General features: G+C 32.9%; 1 protein-coding gene across 1 annotated transcript in view; it reads left to right on the forward strand.

Moving 5' to 3' along the window:
- Positions 1-18,902, forward strand: part of LOC129957269 (sushi, von Willebrand factor type A, EGF and pentraxin domain-containing protein 1-like) — a 37,328-nt gene that overhangs the window by 10,358 nt on the left and 8,068 nt on the right. The window contains exons 2-3 of the mRNA XM_056069524.1: positions 9,156-9,216; positions 11,993-12,507. Coding sequence (XP_055925499.1) covers positions 9,156-9,216; positions 11,993-12,507 — 576 coding nt within the window. The remainder of the gene's footprint in view (positions 1-9,155; positions 9,217-11,992; positions 12,508-18,902) is intronic.

Below are 18,902 nucleotides of genomic sequence, written 5' to 3' on the forward strand. Positions count from 1 at the left end.
TATCAAAGGCTTTTAATAAAGTCTAGAGAAACAAACTTATCTTTAAACAACATTGCGCTTTCAATATTAGGGACTCGGCTTTGGATTGGATAGTTGATTTTCTGCATCACAGATCCATTAGAGTTGAATTCAAAAAGATATTTTTGGATCCTTTTAGACTGAGACAGGAATCAGACCTCAGGGATCAGTCTTAAGTTCTATTTTTTCCTCCCTATTTTTGGACGGTGTAGAAAAAAAGAAACCCAAACTTGTTGATATTGAAATCTTTCCTAACGATATTGTTCTTTGGAATTCAAGCACTGATGTGAGTAACATTGAAGCGATCTTTTACATAACTTTGGTTGCACACTCTGAATTTGCAACAGAACACAAATTGACTTTCAATGCAAATAAATCAATAGAGAATTTTTTAACTACTAATAAACAACTATATAATTATAAACCAAAGTTGTATTTCGATGCCCAGCCTCTCACATACGGAAAACATCCCAAGTATCTAAGATTCATTCTTGATCCTGAATTCAACAGTAACAGACATATAGACCATTTGGTTTGGGAGGTCCGTAAGCGCCTAAACATCCTCAAATATCTAGCTGGCAGAGATTGGGGAGCTGATGTAAACACTCTTAGAACCACATATGTTTTGCTAATAAGACCTAGAATATGTTATTATGGAATTTATTCCTGTGCGTCTGAAACCAATCTTCAGAAATTAGAACGCTTACAACTGAGTCCACGTTCAATGGATCCCACCACACGTGAACATTAGTGGTAATGAGGTCGCTGATAGATTGGATAAAGAGGGTAATGAGAATAAAACAGCCACTGGCTCTTAGCTTACTTATCCAGAACTATACTCAAATGAAAGATCTAAACAATTTAATATGGCGTATTCCACCTACGCACCAATGGCGCGGAGACCATCCCCTGGCACTCTGCTGGAAATCAAATGTGATTGCACTCCTAGATTGCTCTGGCTAGACTAAAAAGTGGCCACCTTAAGTGTCTTTCCTTTGAAAGTGATAGAAAATCCATCCTACTTATAAAAAGTGCTGTGACCATCCATCTTCACCGGATAATATTATGGGTTACATCGGATTTTCTGAGGGAGACTTAACATCCTATCCCTTTATTATTATAGATTTTTTGGCGGTCAACAACCTACTAGAGCTGATCTGACATCTGTCAGATCTTTTGAGAATAAGCAACAACAACAGATGCACATTTCAAATATATGAATGAAATGTTTTAATGTAATTGAACAGCTATATTTTTTTAACATGAATGGCAGCAATATAAAATAAACAAAAAAATGTCTCCCTATTTTTACTGATGTCATTTATTTGCCAGACTAATGTGGCTGAAACTTCAGGTAAGACCCCAGAAAATATTCTCTGTTTTTTTTAATGCTTCTTTAAAGATTATCATAGTGATTACTGTTTTTTCAGTATTCTTTTTACACGTGACTCAATTTTAGCTGCCGAATTTCTGTGGTAGTAAGGGATGGCAGTCTTTCCCGCTAAAAGTCCCAATTTATCCATTTGAATGTTAATAATACATAATTATAATAGCTTGCCAAGCAATGTCTGATGGGCAAAAACATTAATTACTTTTTTTATTTTCAATGATATTTTTTTGGTATTTATCATTTTTGTCATATTGTCTTTTTTTATTGCAAGTTACAAGTTGAAATATAGTATTTTGGATTAAATTTAAGAACACAGAATTGAAATATGTCTCAAAGTGTTAATTCACATTACCAAGGACGCCATCAATGTCAAATTACTAAAATGAAAAATCAAGATGGCCGGAAAAGTGAACAATACCGTGCATAATGTAGAATTTGAATGTAAAGAGCATGCGACATACAACAACAAAGACTGTTATTCCCTTATTGACAGAAGGTGCAGTAGTGGTTTCAAGGACCAGATGAATTGCTACACTTACTCTTGTTTTACCGTATTGGTGACAAATTCAAGGAGTACGTTAATCTTAACCGGACGTGATTCTATCTCGTTGTCAAATTTGTAAAACTATCATTCGCTGATACTTGTTGGTTGTAACAGTGACCAAAAGGCATCATGCAAAAAGTTCGCCAATTTGGCGATTTCAATCATTAAACTATATAGCGTGTGGACATTCGCTTTTTGAGTATATTTTTATAATTTGGCGAAATTGTTCCTTGGCGCTTTTTGGTTGCAATTAAAACCGAACTGTACCCATTCGCTAAGATGATTATCAATCATTTTATTTTTATCATATTATAACTGATGTCAAATTTAGGGAGTTAACACTTTACAAAATTCAAGTTTGGCGGCTGTACAATGCTTTAAAATTTAACAAATGCATGTAAGCATTCGTTGCTAATCTATACTTATAATAAAGCTCAATGTGTGTATGTATGTATTGGCCTGTACAGACCAAACTCTTTGACCTACAGCTACCAAATTTGGCTTATGTATACCTTGGAAGTCGGAAATATGTACCTCGCACTATTTTTTTGAATTTTTAATTAGAATTTCAATTAATTAAAAGTTAAGTGAAATTTCGGAGTTTTTTGCTGTAACTTCCGAAAATATTATTGCGCAAAAATGATTTTTACATCAAGTTAAAGTTAAAAAAAATAATCTTTTCAATGATACTAATGTTTTAACTTGTAAGTTAAATTTCTAATTTTAATGAATCTTCAAAAACATAATTTAATCATATTTTTCAACAATTTAATTCGCACAAAATAAAAATAAAATTTATCGTGCACGGAAGTTACGCGTGCATAGGAAAAACATAGGCACTGATCAACGACTTGCCATCACATTGACAAAAGCTCAAATTAAAATTAAGTTTAATATTACTGCAAACCTAGAAAAGCGTAATTTTCAGCATGAGTCTTATGAAATGAAATAAATAAGAATTACAATATTTTCTAAAAAATTGAATTGCAAGACAAAGTTTTCTGTGATCTTTTACACCTACAATATTAATTCAATAAATCAGCTTAATATATATTAAACAAGGTTTAATATATATTAAGCTGTTAATTGTATATTCTTTCAATTTGGAGTCCAACGGCTTTAATTTGTAAACCATTAATAATAACAATACATGTATTAAAATGGTCTAAACGAAGAAAATAATTATATTTTATGTAGCTTGAGTCAATAAATGTTCTAAAAAATAACGAATGTTTAATTTTTATATAGATCAACTGCTCTGTTAATCGTATTTAACACTAATATCTTAATTAAAAAGACCTGCATTCTAATTAACTGAATCAATTTAAAAAAACTCACTGATTTATGAAAATTTGAATATTACTATTCACTTTTAGACCATTTTATGACCGTCTCAAAGAGGATACACCAATTAGTGCTCATGTTTTCTCTAGACATATTCACCTAAGATTATGAAAATGTATATTGATCTAAAATTGTTGTTATTGAAACTTCTTAAGTTGGACAGTTTTGATCACAGAAAATAGAAATGTTCATTTATTTATTTAAAAGTTGGAGTTTCTAGAATGCTTAGCAGAATGTGATACCTTAGGACCAAGATACTGTATAAAATTTAGACTTCATAATTTTTTGAAGTATTTTTATAGACAGAAACCAAATAAAATATTGTCATTGATGTCATTTAAATCCTTTTGAAAATAAAATTAAAAATTGAATATTATGATGAATCCGTGAAATTTTTGTTAAATAATTCATGAGATATTACATAAATTATGAAAATTATTCTGTAGCATACATAAGACTTGAATGCGGAATAATATTGTTTTCAGTACTCATATTAAAAAAAAAAAAAAAAAAAAAAAAAAAAAGGCTTGGTTTCAGTAAAAAAATGTTTTTATATTAATAGTTGTTTAATCATTTCCACTTTATTTTAAAGTTTAAATTTTACGGGAGCTGATAGAAAGAGAGGTACATAGTGCATTATAGCTTAAGGCTTTTATAATAGTATGAGTGAATTATATGACTATCAAAATTTGAAGCTTAAAAATATTTTGATAAAGAGGATATTAAAAGACAAGTTACATAAAATATCTGATTGAAAATTTTAACGACCATTAAGACTGGTGAACCGGCTGGTCGCCATAGGCGGCTAGGGTAGTAATATAAAGAATAGACATAGATAGGGGTTTTTCATAGCCGAACTGTCAATTAAACACAAACTTCTAACCATCTTCGGAAAATATGTAATTTTTTAAATTTTTTTTTATTTAATGAATTTTTTTTTATTGATTTATTATTTTGGAAAAATTCCGTTCCACTAATCTTCAAATGAAGGCAAACGAGATTTTTGTTAAGAAGAGGATTTTAGAACAGAAAAATAAGAAAATTGCTTTCCCCTTTTTTATTTATCAAGGAGCAATTTCTCTTACTTGCGATGCAATTAAAAGTAAAAAGCATTACTATCCAAAGTCCAATATTATATGCGCATCTGCAACTCCAGCTAAGAAAGGCTTTCAAGAGTGAATATCGAAGTAAGTAAAAGAGGTATGATGAAGTGAGAAGGAAAGATGCGCCAACAAATTGGTGATCTGATTTTATTTTGTCTTCTTAGGTTTTACTAATGTGTTTAGTAAACAGTTTGCAGTTTCAAGGAAAATCTTAAATAAAGAATAGTTTATTTTTCTTTGGATAGATTTTATTTAAAGAGAAAAACATAGTTTATAATATATTATTGTACTCCAAAAGTTCATATGATTAACATTGTGCTGTTATTATAAAGACTAAGATTTTTTTTTTTTTTTTTTTTTTTTTTTTTTTTGTGTGTGTGTGTGTGTGTGTGCATGCCAGGTTTAGATATCTAAATGCGAAAGTTGTAAGTATAATGACGCATAGATTCAAAGAAATTTACATTCAAATTATAAGTAATGACAAATTTTTTTTAATAATTGATATCTAAAGAAATTACAGAAAATATTTAAGATTTTTAAGACCTTTTTCATTCTAGATATGTGTAATCTAAGCAATACACTTTATGATCACAAAACATGAAAAGCATACTAAACCTGCATCATACATAGTATTCTTCATACCAGAAGTTTGAGTATTTGTAAATTACAGATTTGGCTGTAAATTACAAATTCGATGCGAAATCTGTATAGAGTTACGTGATTCAAAGTTATAAGCCCCTCTTCTTTCTTTCTCTTCAGAAAACGTACAGAACTTTGTACCAAATGTGAAAAACTTTCCTCAGCTCTATATTAGGACGCCCCGAATTCTCAAAGTTAATTAATAAATTCGAAAAGGAAAAGAAAAACTTTTCTGCCATTATTCAAAAATCATTCCCTGAAGATGAACAAAAATCAACTCAAACCACCGAAGAAATTGTTAAGCAAAGCGAAAGATTTCTCAGATTCCACTCCTAGGAGTAACGAATTCCTCCTGGGAAATGCCATGAACATGATGGAGTTACTACAAGAAGTCAAAAATCTTTTACAAGATCTAACGATTAGGCTAATTCCATTCTCTGAACTATAATTAGAACTCCTCTGCAGACTTTTCCTTAATAACAAACTGCGATTTTTTCCACCAGCAATTCATTAATGCCCGCCGACCTCATCACGTGATTGTTTCGCTCTCTTCCGTTTCCCGTTTTCACTTGCATTATCCGATTTCCCGCCTGGCATTTGGTGAAAATGATTCTGTTTCATCATTTCAGAAGCAAATGTATAGAGGAGGGGATCAGGATCCCGACCCTTATTAATATCAGGGAGGATAGTAATTCATAAGATCTGCCATTTCTCCCAAAGTGTTGTTTATGCTTCCCTTGTAACTCGAGTAGCACAGTGCATTGTACAATATCATAAAAATGAAGAAACGATATTGTGTGATGATTAATTACAATAATGAAGCAATGCTAGATATAAGACATTTGTTACATTATGGAATGTCGGGTTACGGTCCTATAGTTCCTTCATCATACAACTTACTCTTTCGACATTGTACAACATATTTTCTAGATAATAAATTCAATTACCTAATAGAATACGAGAAAAATAAATTTGTTACTTTGTTCAACATTTGTTTATTCCATATATTCCGTGTACCACTTATAATTTATTTTGACAATCAAACCTAAATCTTCAAATCGGTTAATCAACATTTTATCCTTTTGAATAGCGAGAATTTGAGAAAGGTAAGTAGAATATGGGTTCGGAGAATCTGCTATCCGGACATTTGACTCTAAGTAACTTATTCTGAAATTTAGAATAATTCCTTGAATTAAATAAATGTTCTTAATTTCACATCAACAATGAAAACCATTGAAAATTTTGCGTAATTTTTTTTAAATTTCAAATTAGGAAACAAATGGACAATAAATAATTATATTTAAAATTATAATTTTTGAAATTGCAGGTACAAATATTGATTTTATGTAACAATATATTTTTGAAAATTATCATCCAAAAAATACCAAAATCTTGCTTACTTTTTACTTTATCAACATTCTAATAAAAATTTCGAAGATATTGCTACGATTTGCACATTTCTATCTTCCAAAATAGACTTGGACCAAATTTCGAAACTCTAGGTGAAATGGTCTCTCTCTCTTTCCTGTAGAGTGTCAAAAACGAACACACACACACACACACACACACACACACACACACACACACACACATACACACACACACACACACACACACACAATTTTATTTTTATTATATTTTAAAATAATAATAATAATAATGTATAATAGTCATGTAATACATTAATTGAAGCTCTTAAAAGCTTGTTCAAAATGACAAACATTGACTATAAAGTAATTTGTCTTTTTGAATTTGACAGCAAAAGTCGAGAACATGTACTGCCAATTCAATTGTACTGTGTCACCAATTTAACATGAGTATTCAGAAATTATCCTAATCAGACTGAATATATCGGCCACAATTCAGCACTCTTTTGCATAAAATGGAACTAACAGAAATGTCTCAAAAAATGCTACACTATTCATTTATAGAAAATTATCATCACATTTGTCTGTCCAAATATGATTTTTTCGAAAGAAGAATTTGATTTTACTTAAAATAGAGTGTAATTGTAAAATTTTGGACGTCTATCACATAATTGTTTATGTAATTGCTGCAATAGCCCATGGACTGAACAAATACTGTATGAATATCAATTATTGCATTGAAATAATCTCTACGATGTCGAATTTTAGAATGCTGAGTTTTGAACTGACTGTTCGTACACTAGTATGAGTGTAATTTGAAAATTAAGCCAACATGTTATTTCTACATATGTATGCCTCTTGATCCTCCACGTTCCTCGCTAACAAAATAAGGATCTTGCAGTTTGTAATCGTTAAATCGTTCTGTAGACCCACTTCGTAGAAGGATACCGGGAATTCGGAAAACGACGCTTGTTTCTGAACTACGACTAGACCTTATATATTTAAGATTACAATTACAAACCACATATACCGTCAACATATCCAAACACTCTTTGCAATAGAAAATGTCATTCGTTTAGAAAGAGCACAATGCAAATAATTTTATTTTCTTGCTTGGCATTCCAATACATCTCTGAGATATCTTAAATGTTCAGATAGTCAACTATCTCAACTCTTCTTCAACTATCAAACTCGCTGTTGAAACTGTTCGAATAATCAAATTGAATCATGTTGTGCACGATTAGCAAAAAAAATTGAGGTTACGATGATATTGAATTCTTTATTGAATAAATTTGTATTTCTGAAATAATTATTTTAATATAAATTTCTAATTCATTCCTCCAAATAAAAAATAAGCATATCTTTACAAATTTTGTAGATGAAAACGTATAGGCAATGAAAAAGCAGATCAACTGGCAAAGGACGCAAAGCAAAATGAGCAATTTTATATGCAAACAAAGCTTCCTAAACCCCATATAAAAGCCCTCCTCCGGAAATACATGCTTGAGGAATGGCAAGGATATTGGAGCAATGTTGTCACAGGCAGAAAATTTTTTAATATTCTGCCTTCAGTCAACCTCAATCCCACTAACTGGATCAGAGAGGAAATTATTTTCTTCTCAGAACACGGCCCTTTTCCTGCCTACCTCAAAAGTTCAATGTATATGCAATCTGTCTGAGAGTGACCAGTGCAGTTGTGGTGGGATAGGCACCACACTTCATTATGCTACGGAATGCATCCTTACAATCTCTTGGCATATGAAAAAACCATCACCAAGCCATGAACAGGAATAGCTGAAAAGTGTCGCCAGCAACTTCCTTTCCAGGCAAAAAATCCACAGTATAATCAAATTTATAAGTAAAAATAGAGACATATTCTTGCCTCCATAGCTCTCAACATCAAGTCTCATACCAAAAAAGACTAAGGGAAAAAACAAGCACCGCAGTCTCCTGTCACACATTTCAATCAAACAGAGATTTCCATCATTTCCATTTCTCAAATTATTTTCCATCTGATTTTTTTAACTGCATCCTGATCTACTATATTATAAAAAATAAGTGAACACAGAATATATGTATATTTTTACACATTTTATCTCTCAGCATTATATTTTATTACTACAAATTATATTTCTAAGTTGAAAAACTATGTAAACGGTCTCATCTTCATATCATTTCTTATATTATTGTAAATTCTGTAAATAGTTATTTTTGTCCGTTTTTCTACTGTAAATATTTTGTTAATTAAATAAAATTCCCGTAACATGCCCACCAAGCCGTTCAGTGACCAGAATGGTCACGGATACGGGGGTATGAGACGGCGCTCTGTTCTGTAGATAAAAACGCCAGACTTTGTATTTGCAGAAATGAATGTAGAATAAACATTTTACGAATTGTTGCTTTTACGTTATGGGGGACATATAAAAATCAAATTTTTTACTAGCCATAGAAACTGAAGTGTTTAAATTGAAACTTTACGATTGAAATTATAAGACTAGGTACAATATTTAAGAAAATAAAAGCATATTACATTTTTTTCTAGGATATCTTGTATATAAAAATTCAATAACAATCAACTGATAATGTTTCGAGCGGTTTTCCTTCAGCTAACATTCGGGTTTTACTTAAATTTCTCAAGAAGGAAATGGCCAAAATTGGGATTAATTCATTATTTTTCGTGCCCCTAATCTTTGGGTTTTTGTGTGATTAACCGAACAAATAAAATGCGAATTCTTTTATTTTCTTTTTAGGGGCAGAAAAAGCAAAGTTTGATTGGTTGGCTCTTTAAGACATTGTATTTATTCTGTGCAAGTAAGTTGTTTAGTATTTTTATAGAATACGTGCCAACGAAGTCAATTCATGCCACATCACAGACAAGAGAAAAAAAGATAATAATAAAAATAACTGCGCATAGTTGTCTGATATTTAACAGCACATTTTTATTTTCTCGTATTTAAAAATCGTCAAAAAATTCGGACTTTGATGAATCTCTGCATTTTAGACCTCCCCGAGCTCGAAAAAGACATTTTTGGCATTATATTTGCTTTTCTCTGTTGGTCTATCCGTCTGTCTGCTTTTCTGTTTGAGAGAAAGGTAACAGAAAACCGCTTTGAACAAGACTGAAATTTAATACATGGATTTTATACCAAATTTGTAAATTTTTATCGAATTTTGAGCGAAATAAGTTCAAAGGAACTCTGTCTGTCCAGCTGTTTGAATATAAATTAAACGATAACTAAAAAATAAAGAGAGCTAGATGAATAAAATTTAGTAAACAGATTTAACATCTAAAGTAACATCGCATTTGCAACCAAACCTGTCCAACGTTTGACTCCTTGTCGGCCTATTGTTTCACAAGTATGAAAACCAGATAATTCAAAAGGCAACGACGGCATCTATTGTGAAATTCGAGGAATTAATCTTCCCAAAAAGTTGCCAAGGTTCACACTATATATTCAGCAACTATCTTAAATTCCCGCAGAGATCAATATTTCTTAACTATCGTGCACTATTACCATGAAATACATTCACTGCCTTGTCCAAAGTCAACAATTTTATGTGGGGAGGAGGGAGATAAAATTTTTATTCGAGAATATTCGAAAAAAATTTGGGAAATCACTCTCGCTCTTTTTATGGCGTAATGCCCATTTTTTTTTACTCAAAGATATGTATTGAATTGCCACTCATTTGATGAATACCAAGTTGGTCGTTTCCATTATCTAAATAACACTTTGGGTGGAATGTGAAAGACTGCAAAGATGAAAGCAAAATTATTCTTTACTTAAAAGGAAGCTAGTTTGCTCTGCTTTAACTTCTTACTTTCTGGTGATGTGGTGGCGTTAATCAGTTGCTGAGGCTGAAACACAACCCGCCAAGAGAATATATAGACTCGAATCCTTGCGAGAATCGGCCACTTTAACTAAAATTATAAAAATTCACAGCCAATGGATATGGACATGCATGGAAGAAAAAATAAATTCTGTCCACCTTTTCTGAAAACATCGAAAAGAAAAAAAGGAGGACAATTCGGTGTAACAGATGATGATATATTTTTTTTAAAATTACTCTAGAAGAAACGTTTATATTTTAAAACACTCAGCCATCGTTCTTGCGTGGGAGGAGCAGAATTTTGATTTTGTACCAATGATTCTCACTGTAGAAGGAATACCAACCAAAGTTCTTGTTGAAACAAATTCTTTCGAGTAAAAATTGTAAATGTTCATCAGTTTGAATTCTCGCCAATCAATGGGCTTTGAAGGTTGCATTTCTCACTTTGAGATTTGTAAATTTTGAAGTGTTTTCACCAGAGAACTTCTTTTAAATAAACGTAGATAAAAATAAATTTTGACAGAGTTTGAAAGTAATCATCCAGTGCTGTGTAGTGACAAATTTTTGCAAATATGCGTTTTTTTTGAAAAGGTTTTTTTAACCATATATTTTGTAAATAAGTTAATATTCAAGATTTAAATCATTCTCATAAAGTTTTCTTTATTATATATGATTTGCTGTAAATAAATATTCAGAAAAATCAATTTTTGTCCAAATTGCTCACGACATTGCAGCTTTATCATATTTATAATTGGTCTCAATGTTCTACATTCGCAAAATAATTGCAAAAATGGCTGCACCAAGGATTTTTTACAAATATGTATTGAATCTGAAAGACATTGTTACCAAAAGAAGCGAATTTAAAGAGTATGTAATATAAAAAGTACAGAAGAATTGTATCCTGAATTAAATTCCATCAATTTTCTGTTTTACTTTTGCATCGTTGAATAAGTTTTTATGCACAATTATTCCAGGAAAAAAAATACGTTTTTAAAATATTAAAATAAACTAATAATTAAATTTATCTCTATCTTCAGCCGCCATGTATTGTAAGGTGCTAAAACTAATTTTTTGTGCCTTTACTAGTACCGTCGGATTTTAATTTCAGTATTAGTTATATTAATGTCACGTTTTAAAGAAATACTAGAGATATTTCGAGATGCAAATCTTAATTTTGAACGGCGATCAGATAGCGAAGACATCATCTAAGCTCGTGCTCACTGCCTAAACTTCCGCCCCATGCTAGCAAGAGGACGTTAGGGCCCGACGGATTCCCTGTCACACGGCTGTTCTTCGGTGAAATCTAGTCTTTAACCTTAAATCCCCTGGTTCCGAAGCCCTGAGCAGAATTGGAAAAAACGATAATATTGTGAAGATACAAGCATGAATAAAGATGTTCTTTCAAATACCATCAGAATATAAAAGGCAAACTTCAACAAGATCCAAAAAAATACAAGAAAAGAAATAAAATGGAGACACTTTATAATTACTTAATGGAATCCTCAAATGAATAAAAAGAGAAAAAAAATCAGGGAATCGGATAACAAAAAAAAGGATAAAAACATATCCATATCATTAGAAAAATACCTGTGAGTCCAGAGAGAGGAGGAAAAAACTCTTTCATTGAAGAAACCATCTGATCCGATCACTTTTGGCAAAAACAAAAATAGTCCAGCAATATTCATTTTCATGTTAAAAATGCGACATACCTTATCTGTGAGAAGCTTTTCATAAAAACTCTTATTCTTTTCAATTGCAGTGCAATTATTACGTGCCTACCTTTGCCGTCCTTCCGATCTTCCAGACGGCGTGAACCTTATCGGAACCTGCAATCACCCTCGCCAGAAAGGGTGTAAGGTCATATGCGAGGTGAACGGCACTGTCGTCTGGAAGGAGACTGTCAACTGCCTGCATTCCAAAAAGTGGAGCTCCTTGCCTCCCTGTCGAGCCCTGGAACTGCTTCGCTGCAGTAAATCGAATGAGTTTTCCCAGACTTCCCCTTTGGCATGTGTAAAGATTCACATCGCTATCCCGGGGGCCAACCTGGCTATGAAAGCGATATGTCCCGATATCCTTCGTCTCTTTTTTGTTTTTGGAAACTGTAGCTCGGTGTCTGGAACCAAGTGCGCAATCAATTGTAATGGTTTTGTCCTCTTGTGTCTGGTAAACAGCAAGTGGTCGCCGAAGTGCTCTCTTCCAGTTCCATCGCTGTGTCCGGAACTGACATTTGGAGATCTTCTGAACTGCTCGAGGATTGAAGGAGTGTCCTGTAAGGTGAGATTTTAGTCTTTAAGTCAGGCTCAAGAAAAATGTTTGATATTCCCTTAAGATAAAAAAAAAAAAAAAAAAAGAAAGGAAAAGAATAGAATTTATGTTTTTCCAAGTCATTAGAAAATGCGGGATTATCAACTTTTCCCTTCCCTTAATCGCAATATATTTATCTATCATGCATATCTTGGAATAATAAGTATGATTTGGTGAGCTGAATTTCAATTAGTACCGCTCAAACACATGAATAGTCATCATCATCATATAAAAATATCGAAATCGGAAATTTCAAGTTATCGTGCAAGAACATTATTTTTTTTAAAGTCACGTGGTGTCAATACGACAGAAAAACATCACGTTCTTACATGACTCATGTTTCGCATCACCAACATTCAGAAAAGCTATGTTTTTTGACCGTCTCGAAATCGATGGAGCTCTACAATTCTTTTCTCCAGACCAGAATATTTTTTTTGTGAAAACCAGTTTCACATTTCCCAAGCGTCGTTATTTAGAAAACGATGTGTTTTTTATTTTTCTCAAAATCGTTCGAGCTCCAAAACTTTATAGCAATGCCAGAAATTTTCATTTTTGTAAAAATGAGTTTAAACTGGTTTGGAATGATCACGTGATTATTGTATAACGAGGTGTTTTTCCCCCCACTTCAAAATAGTTCGAATTTCAAAATTTTTTTCGCCAGCTAGAAAAATTTAAAAAAAATTATTTGTATATACAAGGTAATCGAGAAGAAGCCTTCTCGTATGTAAATTTTTCATGCGTTCGAGAAAAAATAAAAGCTGCGAGCAAGCATTCATTAATGAGCATTGCAGAATTGATGATCGTTATACTTCATTCACAAACTGCAAGTCAGATTTCACGAATGTAATTAAAATGTGCTGGTGAGACATCATGCATTAACCACATTTTCTGGCGTACAATTGTCGATATACCCTGTAGTAAATTAAGAGGAACGTGCTGGAAGAAAACAAGGTTCTTCGTGCCGCTGAGGCGCTCGAGCAAAAGATACGGTCGAAATAGATGACTCTGCCCAGGTGTTAATATCAAACTTGTGTTGTACGTCCGACGAGATAGTGATGTGGGGATTTTCGAATGACCAAATATTCGCATTGTGCGTGTTGAAGACACCTTATCTCGTAAAGCAGGCATCATCTGAGAATAAAACTCTAGCAGAAAAGTGTGCATCTTCCTGTGTGGCATCAAGCATCCTCCACCAGATTTGCGATTTTCATTGAAAAACGTTACCTGCGATCCTATGCTTTCTGATAATTTTACATCTTCTCAATGCATATTATCCTTGCTCTGAATTTGTCTTTTGCTCTCTGCAGCAACGGTACTATGTGCTCTGCAGCTATGTTTTCTGGTTCCGATTTTAGTTTTTCTTGAATATTTTTAAAACTCCCCAGTTCTCATACTACACACGTATATCAAATTATAGAATATAAAATTCCTTACATTTTCAAGCTTTTATTTTTCTTCAAGTTTTAATATTTTTGCAAATATGGGTTTTAAGCTACGAGCATGAGAAGAAAACTTTTAAGAATAATGTGCTTTCACTTAAAAAAAAATCATAATTGAAATACCATTTGTTATTTTTTAATTAATTTTCTCTGACTCTCTAGATTTTTGCAATTTTCACCAATTAAACGTCGTCTGGGACCCCATGTTGTATGGTGATTCTTTATCCTCCTGATGCCTACTATCAACCCTCTGAATTTGTCGGTCGAATTCAGCAACATCCCGTATATTAAATTTATTTATATTTATAGATCTGCACGAGGTTTAAAGGTCATTGTAATATCGCAGTTAGTTAAATTTATTTTCAGATTAGATGATTTTTATTTCATATGAATTCTACTTACTTTAAAAAAATGAATGCTTTTTTTTCCCATTCAAACGACATAAAATTAGATTGCAGGACAGAGTAACTGTTGGACCCACACTGCCGGGCAGAGTAACTGTAGTTTACCCACACTCATCGTTTGCAAGCAACTGAAATAGCGATCCAAATCATTTCTGGCCATTCAGTAAATTGGATAAGGCTAAAATATGAAAATTAATTAACATCTATTATTTATATATTCAGTGGCTAAATGTTAATTCATAAATTTCTTTAATTATGTGGAGAGTATTTTAAAAATATCTTTAGAAGGATTCCCTCAGAGTTATAAAATAATCTCCTTTTTGCAATTGCGTTTATAAAAAAACATTGTTCCCGAACCCTTACTTCGACATGAAAATGTGCCTCGCTGAATTCGTTTACATTTATTAATCTTGATTATATCAGCCGTTGCATAATAGAAAGAATGTCTTACGATAGCTTACAGTAAGTAAACTTAATAAATCTTCTACCCAATTAACAATTATTTCCGCCTGAAAATAAAAGTCCATCTTTTTAAAAATACCAATAATTTCATCGCTTAAAATGTCTTTAAAATATGGAAATTAAAAAAAATGGGTTAAAATTTTTGAAAAAAAAGGTTAAAAACGTATTTTATTCGTCATAAAAATTGATACATGTTAATTTTACATGGCCAAATCAACTAAAAAAGACTGAATTGTGAATTAATTTTTAAAGTAATGGAAATTCATCCATCTATATCTATACTTATAACTAGCTGATCCGGCAAATGTTGTTCTGCCATATAAATTATTTCTAGTGAATATTTTCGTAGTTAATTAAAAAATAACGAATATATTGTAAATGTGGGGATGCGATTTATGACAGAAAGAGGAATGGAGCGCTGTAGACGATGATCGCCGATAAAAGAAAAAAAAAACATTAATTTTCTCAATACAATGTATTTTATTAACGTAACGCAGCGTTTCTCAACCTTTCAGTATTCGTGGCCCAGTTTTCAATCATAATTTTCATCGCGCCTCCCCGATTACAATAAAATGTATACAACAGTAATATATATTGGGTATTTTGAATTCTGTTTTTAAATTATTTTTAACTAACTGCCAAAACAAGAGTAAAAGCGAGACAACGTTGGCGAGAAACCACATCTGGCATTTTGCGAAGCGAGCGGTGAACAGATGAAACGTATGAAAATGGGTAAAATTTAAATATTATATTTGAAATGAAAGCGAAACAGAAAAATAACGTCAAAAGAATATGAAAGTAGAAAAATTAGTTAATGAAAATTAACCTAGACTGGGTGAGCTAAATTTAGAAACTAGGAATACATTTTTCCGAATGATAAAAGAAATAAAGCAGAAGCATGACTAAACAAAAGAGAAAGAAATAAGTAATATGTGGAAGGGAATCCACACGACCGATGCCGTGTTCTTCAGCTTCTCCCCTGGGTGACCACTGTGACATTCCTTTTTCCCACACTCGATAATTTACATTCCGGGCCATTCTTCATCAACGAAACTCCCACAGTGTTAAGTGCCTCCAGATTGCCAAATGGAAGACCCTCCTTTTAGGTACGGTCGTCTGGCCAATTAGTGCTAATCCAGATAAGGAACCACACGTGCGTTTCCCAGGGAAATAAATCGTGTCTTCGAAAGGCGAGAGTGTCAAACACTCCAGATGTCCAGATGTCCTTCATTTTTCCCATTGTGGAGGGTGGATCATCAATGGACATTTCCCACGGGCGACCAGAGACGATTCAGGTTGTTCTGAATGGTGATTGGGTAACAGGGAGTGGACAGGAAAGGTGGAGTCTGAGAGAAAGATAAAAGGTGAGATTTTTCGGAAGAAGGGAGAGAGAGGAGCTTGGTATGAAGTGGACTTCTGAGAAAAATTCAACCCGAAGGAAATTCGGTGGATTCCTAGAGCTAACCCTGCAGTAGCCTGAGACGCCAACCGCCTGTTAGCTGTTCTTGTGAAGGCGTTTTCTCCAAATTTGTTCGAGGAACTATTCTTGTTTAAATTTCGTGCTATAAATAGCATCATTCATTTAACCTAGATGAGAAAGAGTTGTCTTTATGTAATAAAGCTGTAAATAAAGAATTTGATCATAACGCTACCTGTTATTGGATCGAGACTTTACACCGTCTTCAGCATGCATTGAGCAAATATTTTCTCATAGGAAGAAGGAAAATGTTCGATAACTCAAATTTCCTAGTCTCATTCGAGTCGATCTTTCCATCATTATCGATTCTATCGTGAATGTTTATGTTATATATGTTTTCGTGTTAATTGCAATTCACCACATTATATATTCAGACTCACGGATAAATTTTTAAGCGGAAGTAAGCTAGCATTAGACGATTGTCAAGAACAAGTACACAGACCAGCGTGGTTCCGAAAATAAAATCAAAAAAATATTCTCAAGAATGCTTAAATTTTGGGTTTACCAGTACTGAAGTAAATGAAGAAGAAAGGTGCCCCGTGTATCATTTGCTCAAAAATGTTGGCTACAGAAAGCATGAAACCTAATAAACTTAAACGACATTTGGAAACCCTTCATAGTGAGTACGTCAACAAACCCAGAGAATTCTTCGAATTAAAATTAAAATCCGGTTCAATATCCGGAAGATTCCAAGGTATACAAGCACTTGTAAAACAAAAATCGTCTCAGTGCGTCTAGACACATTACATGATTCACAGAGAAGTTTTGGCTTCGAAAGAAATGAGTCCTGGTCCGAATATTGTGTTAAATACGGTTGTAACCGCAGTAAATTACATAAAAATGAAACCCCTGAAATCGAGAATCTTTTCCGCACTTTGTAAAGACATGAGCTCAGTACATTCAGTGTTACTATTTTATTGCGAGGCAAGATGGTCATCACGTGGGAAATTTTTGCAACGTGTTTATGAATTAAGAGAAGAAATCGCTATTTTCTTAGAAGAAGAAAACAGACAGGAGGCCGAGAATTTTCGCGATGGTTTATTTGTGATGAAATTGAGGTACTTGGTCGACATATTTGAGAAATTAAATAACTTGAATCTTCAACTCCAAGGAGTTGTTGGATACAAGTGATAAAGTTAATGCTTTTTGTAGGAAATTGGAATTGTGGAGCAGAAATTTAAAGCAAAAAAACCTAACAATGTTTGCAAATGTTGATGACTGTGCTAAAACTTACAAGGCTGAAGAAGAATATGTAAAAGTTGATTTTGTAACCATTGAAAATCATTTAGCCATGCTGGCAAAGAATTTGAAAAAGTATTTTTTTACTGACGACAAACTGATAGCAAGTTACGAGTGGGTTAGGGATCCATTTCATAAAACTCCCGAAGAACTCTCAATTGATGAGGAAAAAAAAAATCATAGACTTCACGACAAGTGGCGAAACTAAAAGACAAGTTAGTAATAAATCACTATTTGAATTATGGGCAGGACTAGAGGAGGATTTTTCTGCACTAAAAACAAGGACATTTCACCTTCTATTACCATTTTCAAAGTCCTACCTTTGTGAAACTGGCATTTTTTGCTGTGGCTTCTTTGTAGACAAAATATGGATCTCGGCTAAATATAGTTACAGAACTGAGAGTGGCTATTTCTAATATTAAGCTTTTTTTCGAAAAACTTTGCTTTGCAAGAAGGCCCAAGGGAGTCACTAATAATTATTAAATTTGTTTTTAATTTAGTATGTTTTGATTATGTAAGTTGTTTTACTTTAATACGTTATTAAATATGTCGAAATGTATTTTATTTTCTTTGTGTATGTATGCTTTCCTTTCGATCAGTTTATCAATTTTCTTAAATAATATTTTCTCTTGGATATTCTCGCGCCCCCCCTAGTGTGCTCGCGCCCCCCTAGGGGGGTGCGCCCCACAGGTTGAGAATCGCTGACGTAACGAACATATACATTGTTTGATCTCTTAAAGGTTGAACTTAAAGTGAAAAAAGTAATATATTTTTTATCCTAAAATATAAAAATGAAATAAAGAAAATCAATATTCATTTCGAAGAGCAATTGAGTGAACGATATTTTTTTATGTCCGTCTTTAGCCAATACAAATAAGCTCGATGCTTTGCCCACGCGAGAACATGCCACGTATAATTGTCCGTGTTAAAAACAGACATCGTTTGGCCTTGCGATTTAGTGATTATCATTGGGAATGCCAATCTAATAGGAAATTGAACGCGTTTGAATTTGGAACGTCTGTGAGAATCATTGGAATTCGTGGCAGCAAAACATTTTCGGTTAGGAATTTGCCATTCAAAAGGGTGGCTTCGATAACGTTTTTCATCAATTTTTTAATTACCAATCGCGTGCCATTGCACATCCATAGTGGGTTCAAATTCCGAAATAAAATAACCAGAGATCCAACTTTCAGTCATAGAAGGTGTGGTGACATGCCTGGCAAATCCAGTGAGTTCAAAAACTGTTGAATAATTTACAGCTTCGTTAGCATCGCAAAATGTATCGATCGATTTGTTTGATACTCAGTCGCCTGGCAACAACTGCTGTTTCTTGAAGTTTAAATC

Source organism: Argiope bruennichi, chromosome 11 (assembly GCF_947563725.1).
Source record: "Argiope bruennichi chromosome 11, qqArgBrue1.1, whole genome shotgun sequence".
Lineage (NCBI taxonomy): Eukaryota > Metazoa > Arthropoda > Arachnida > Araneae > Araneidae > Argiope > Argiope bruennichi.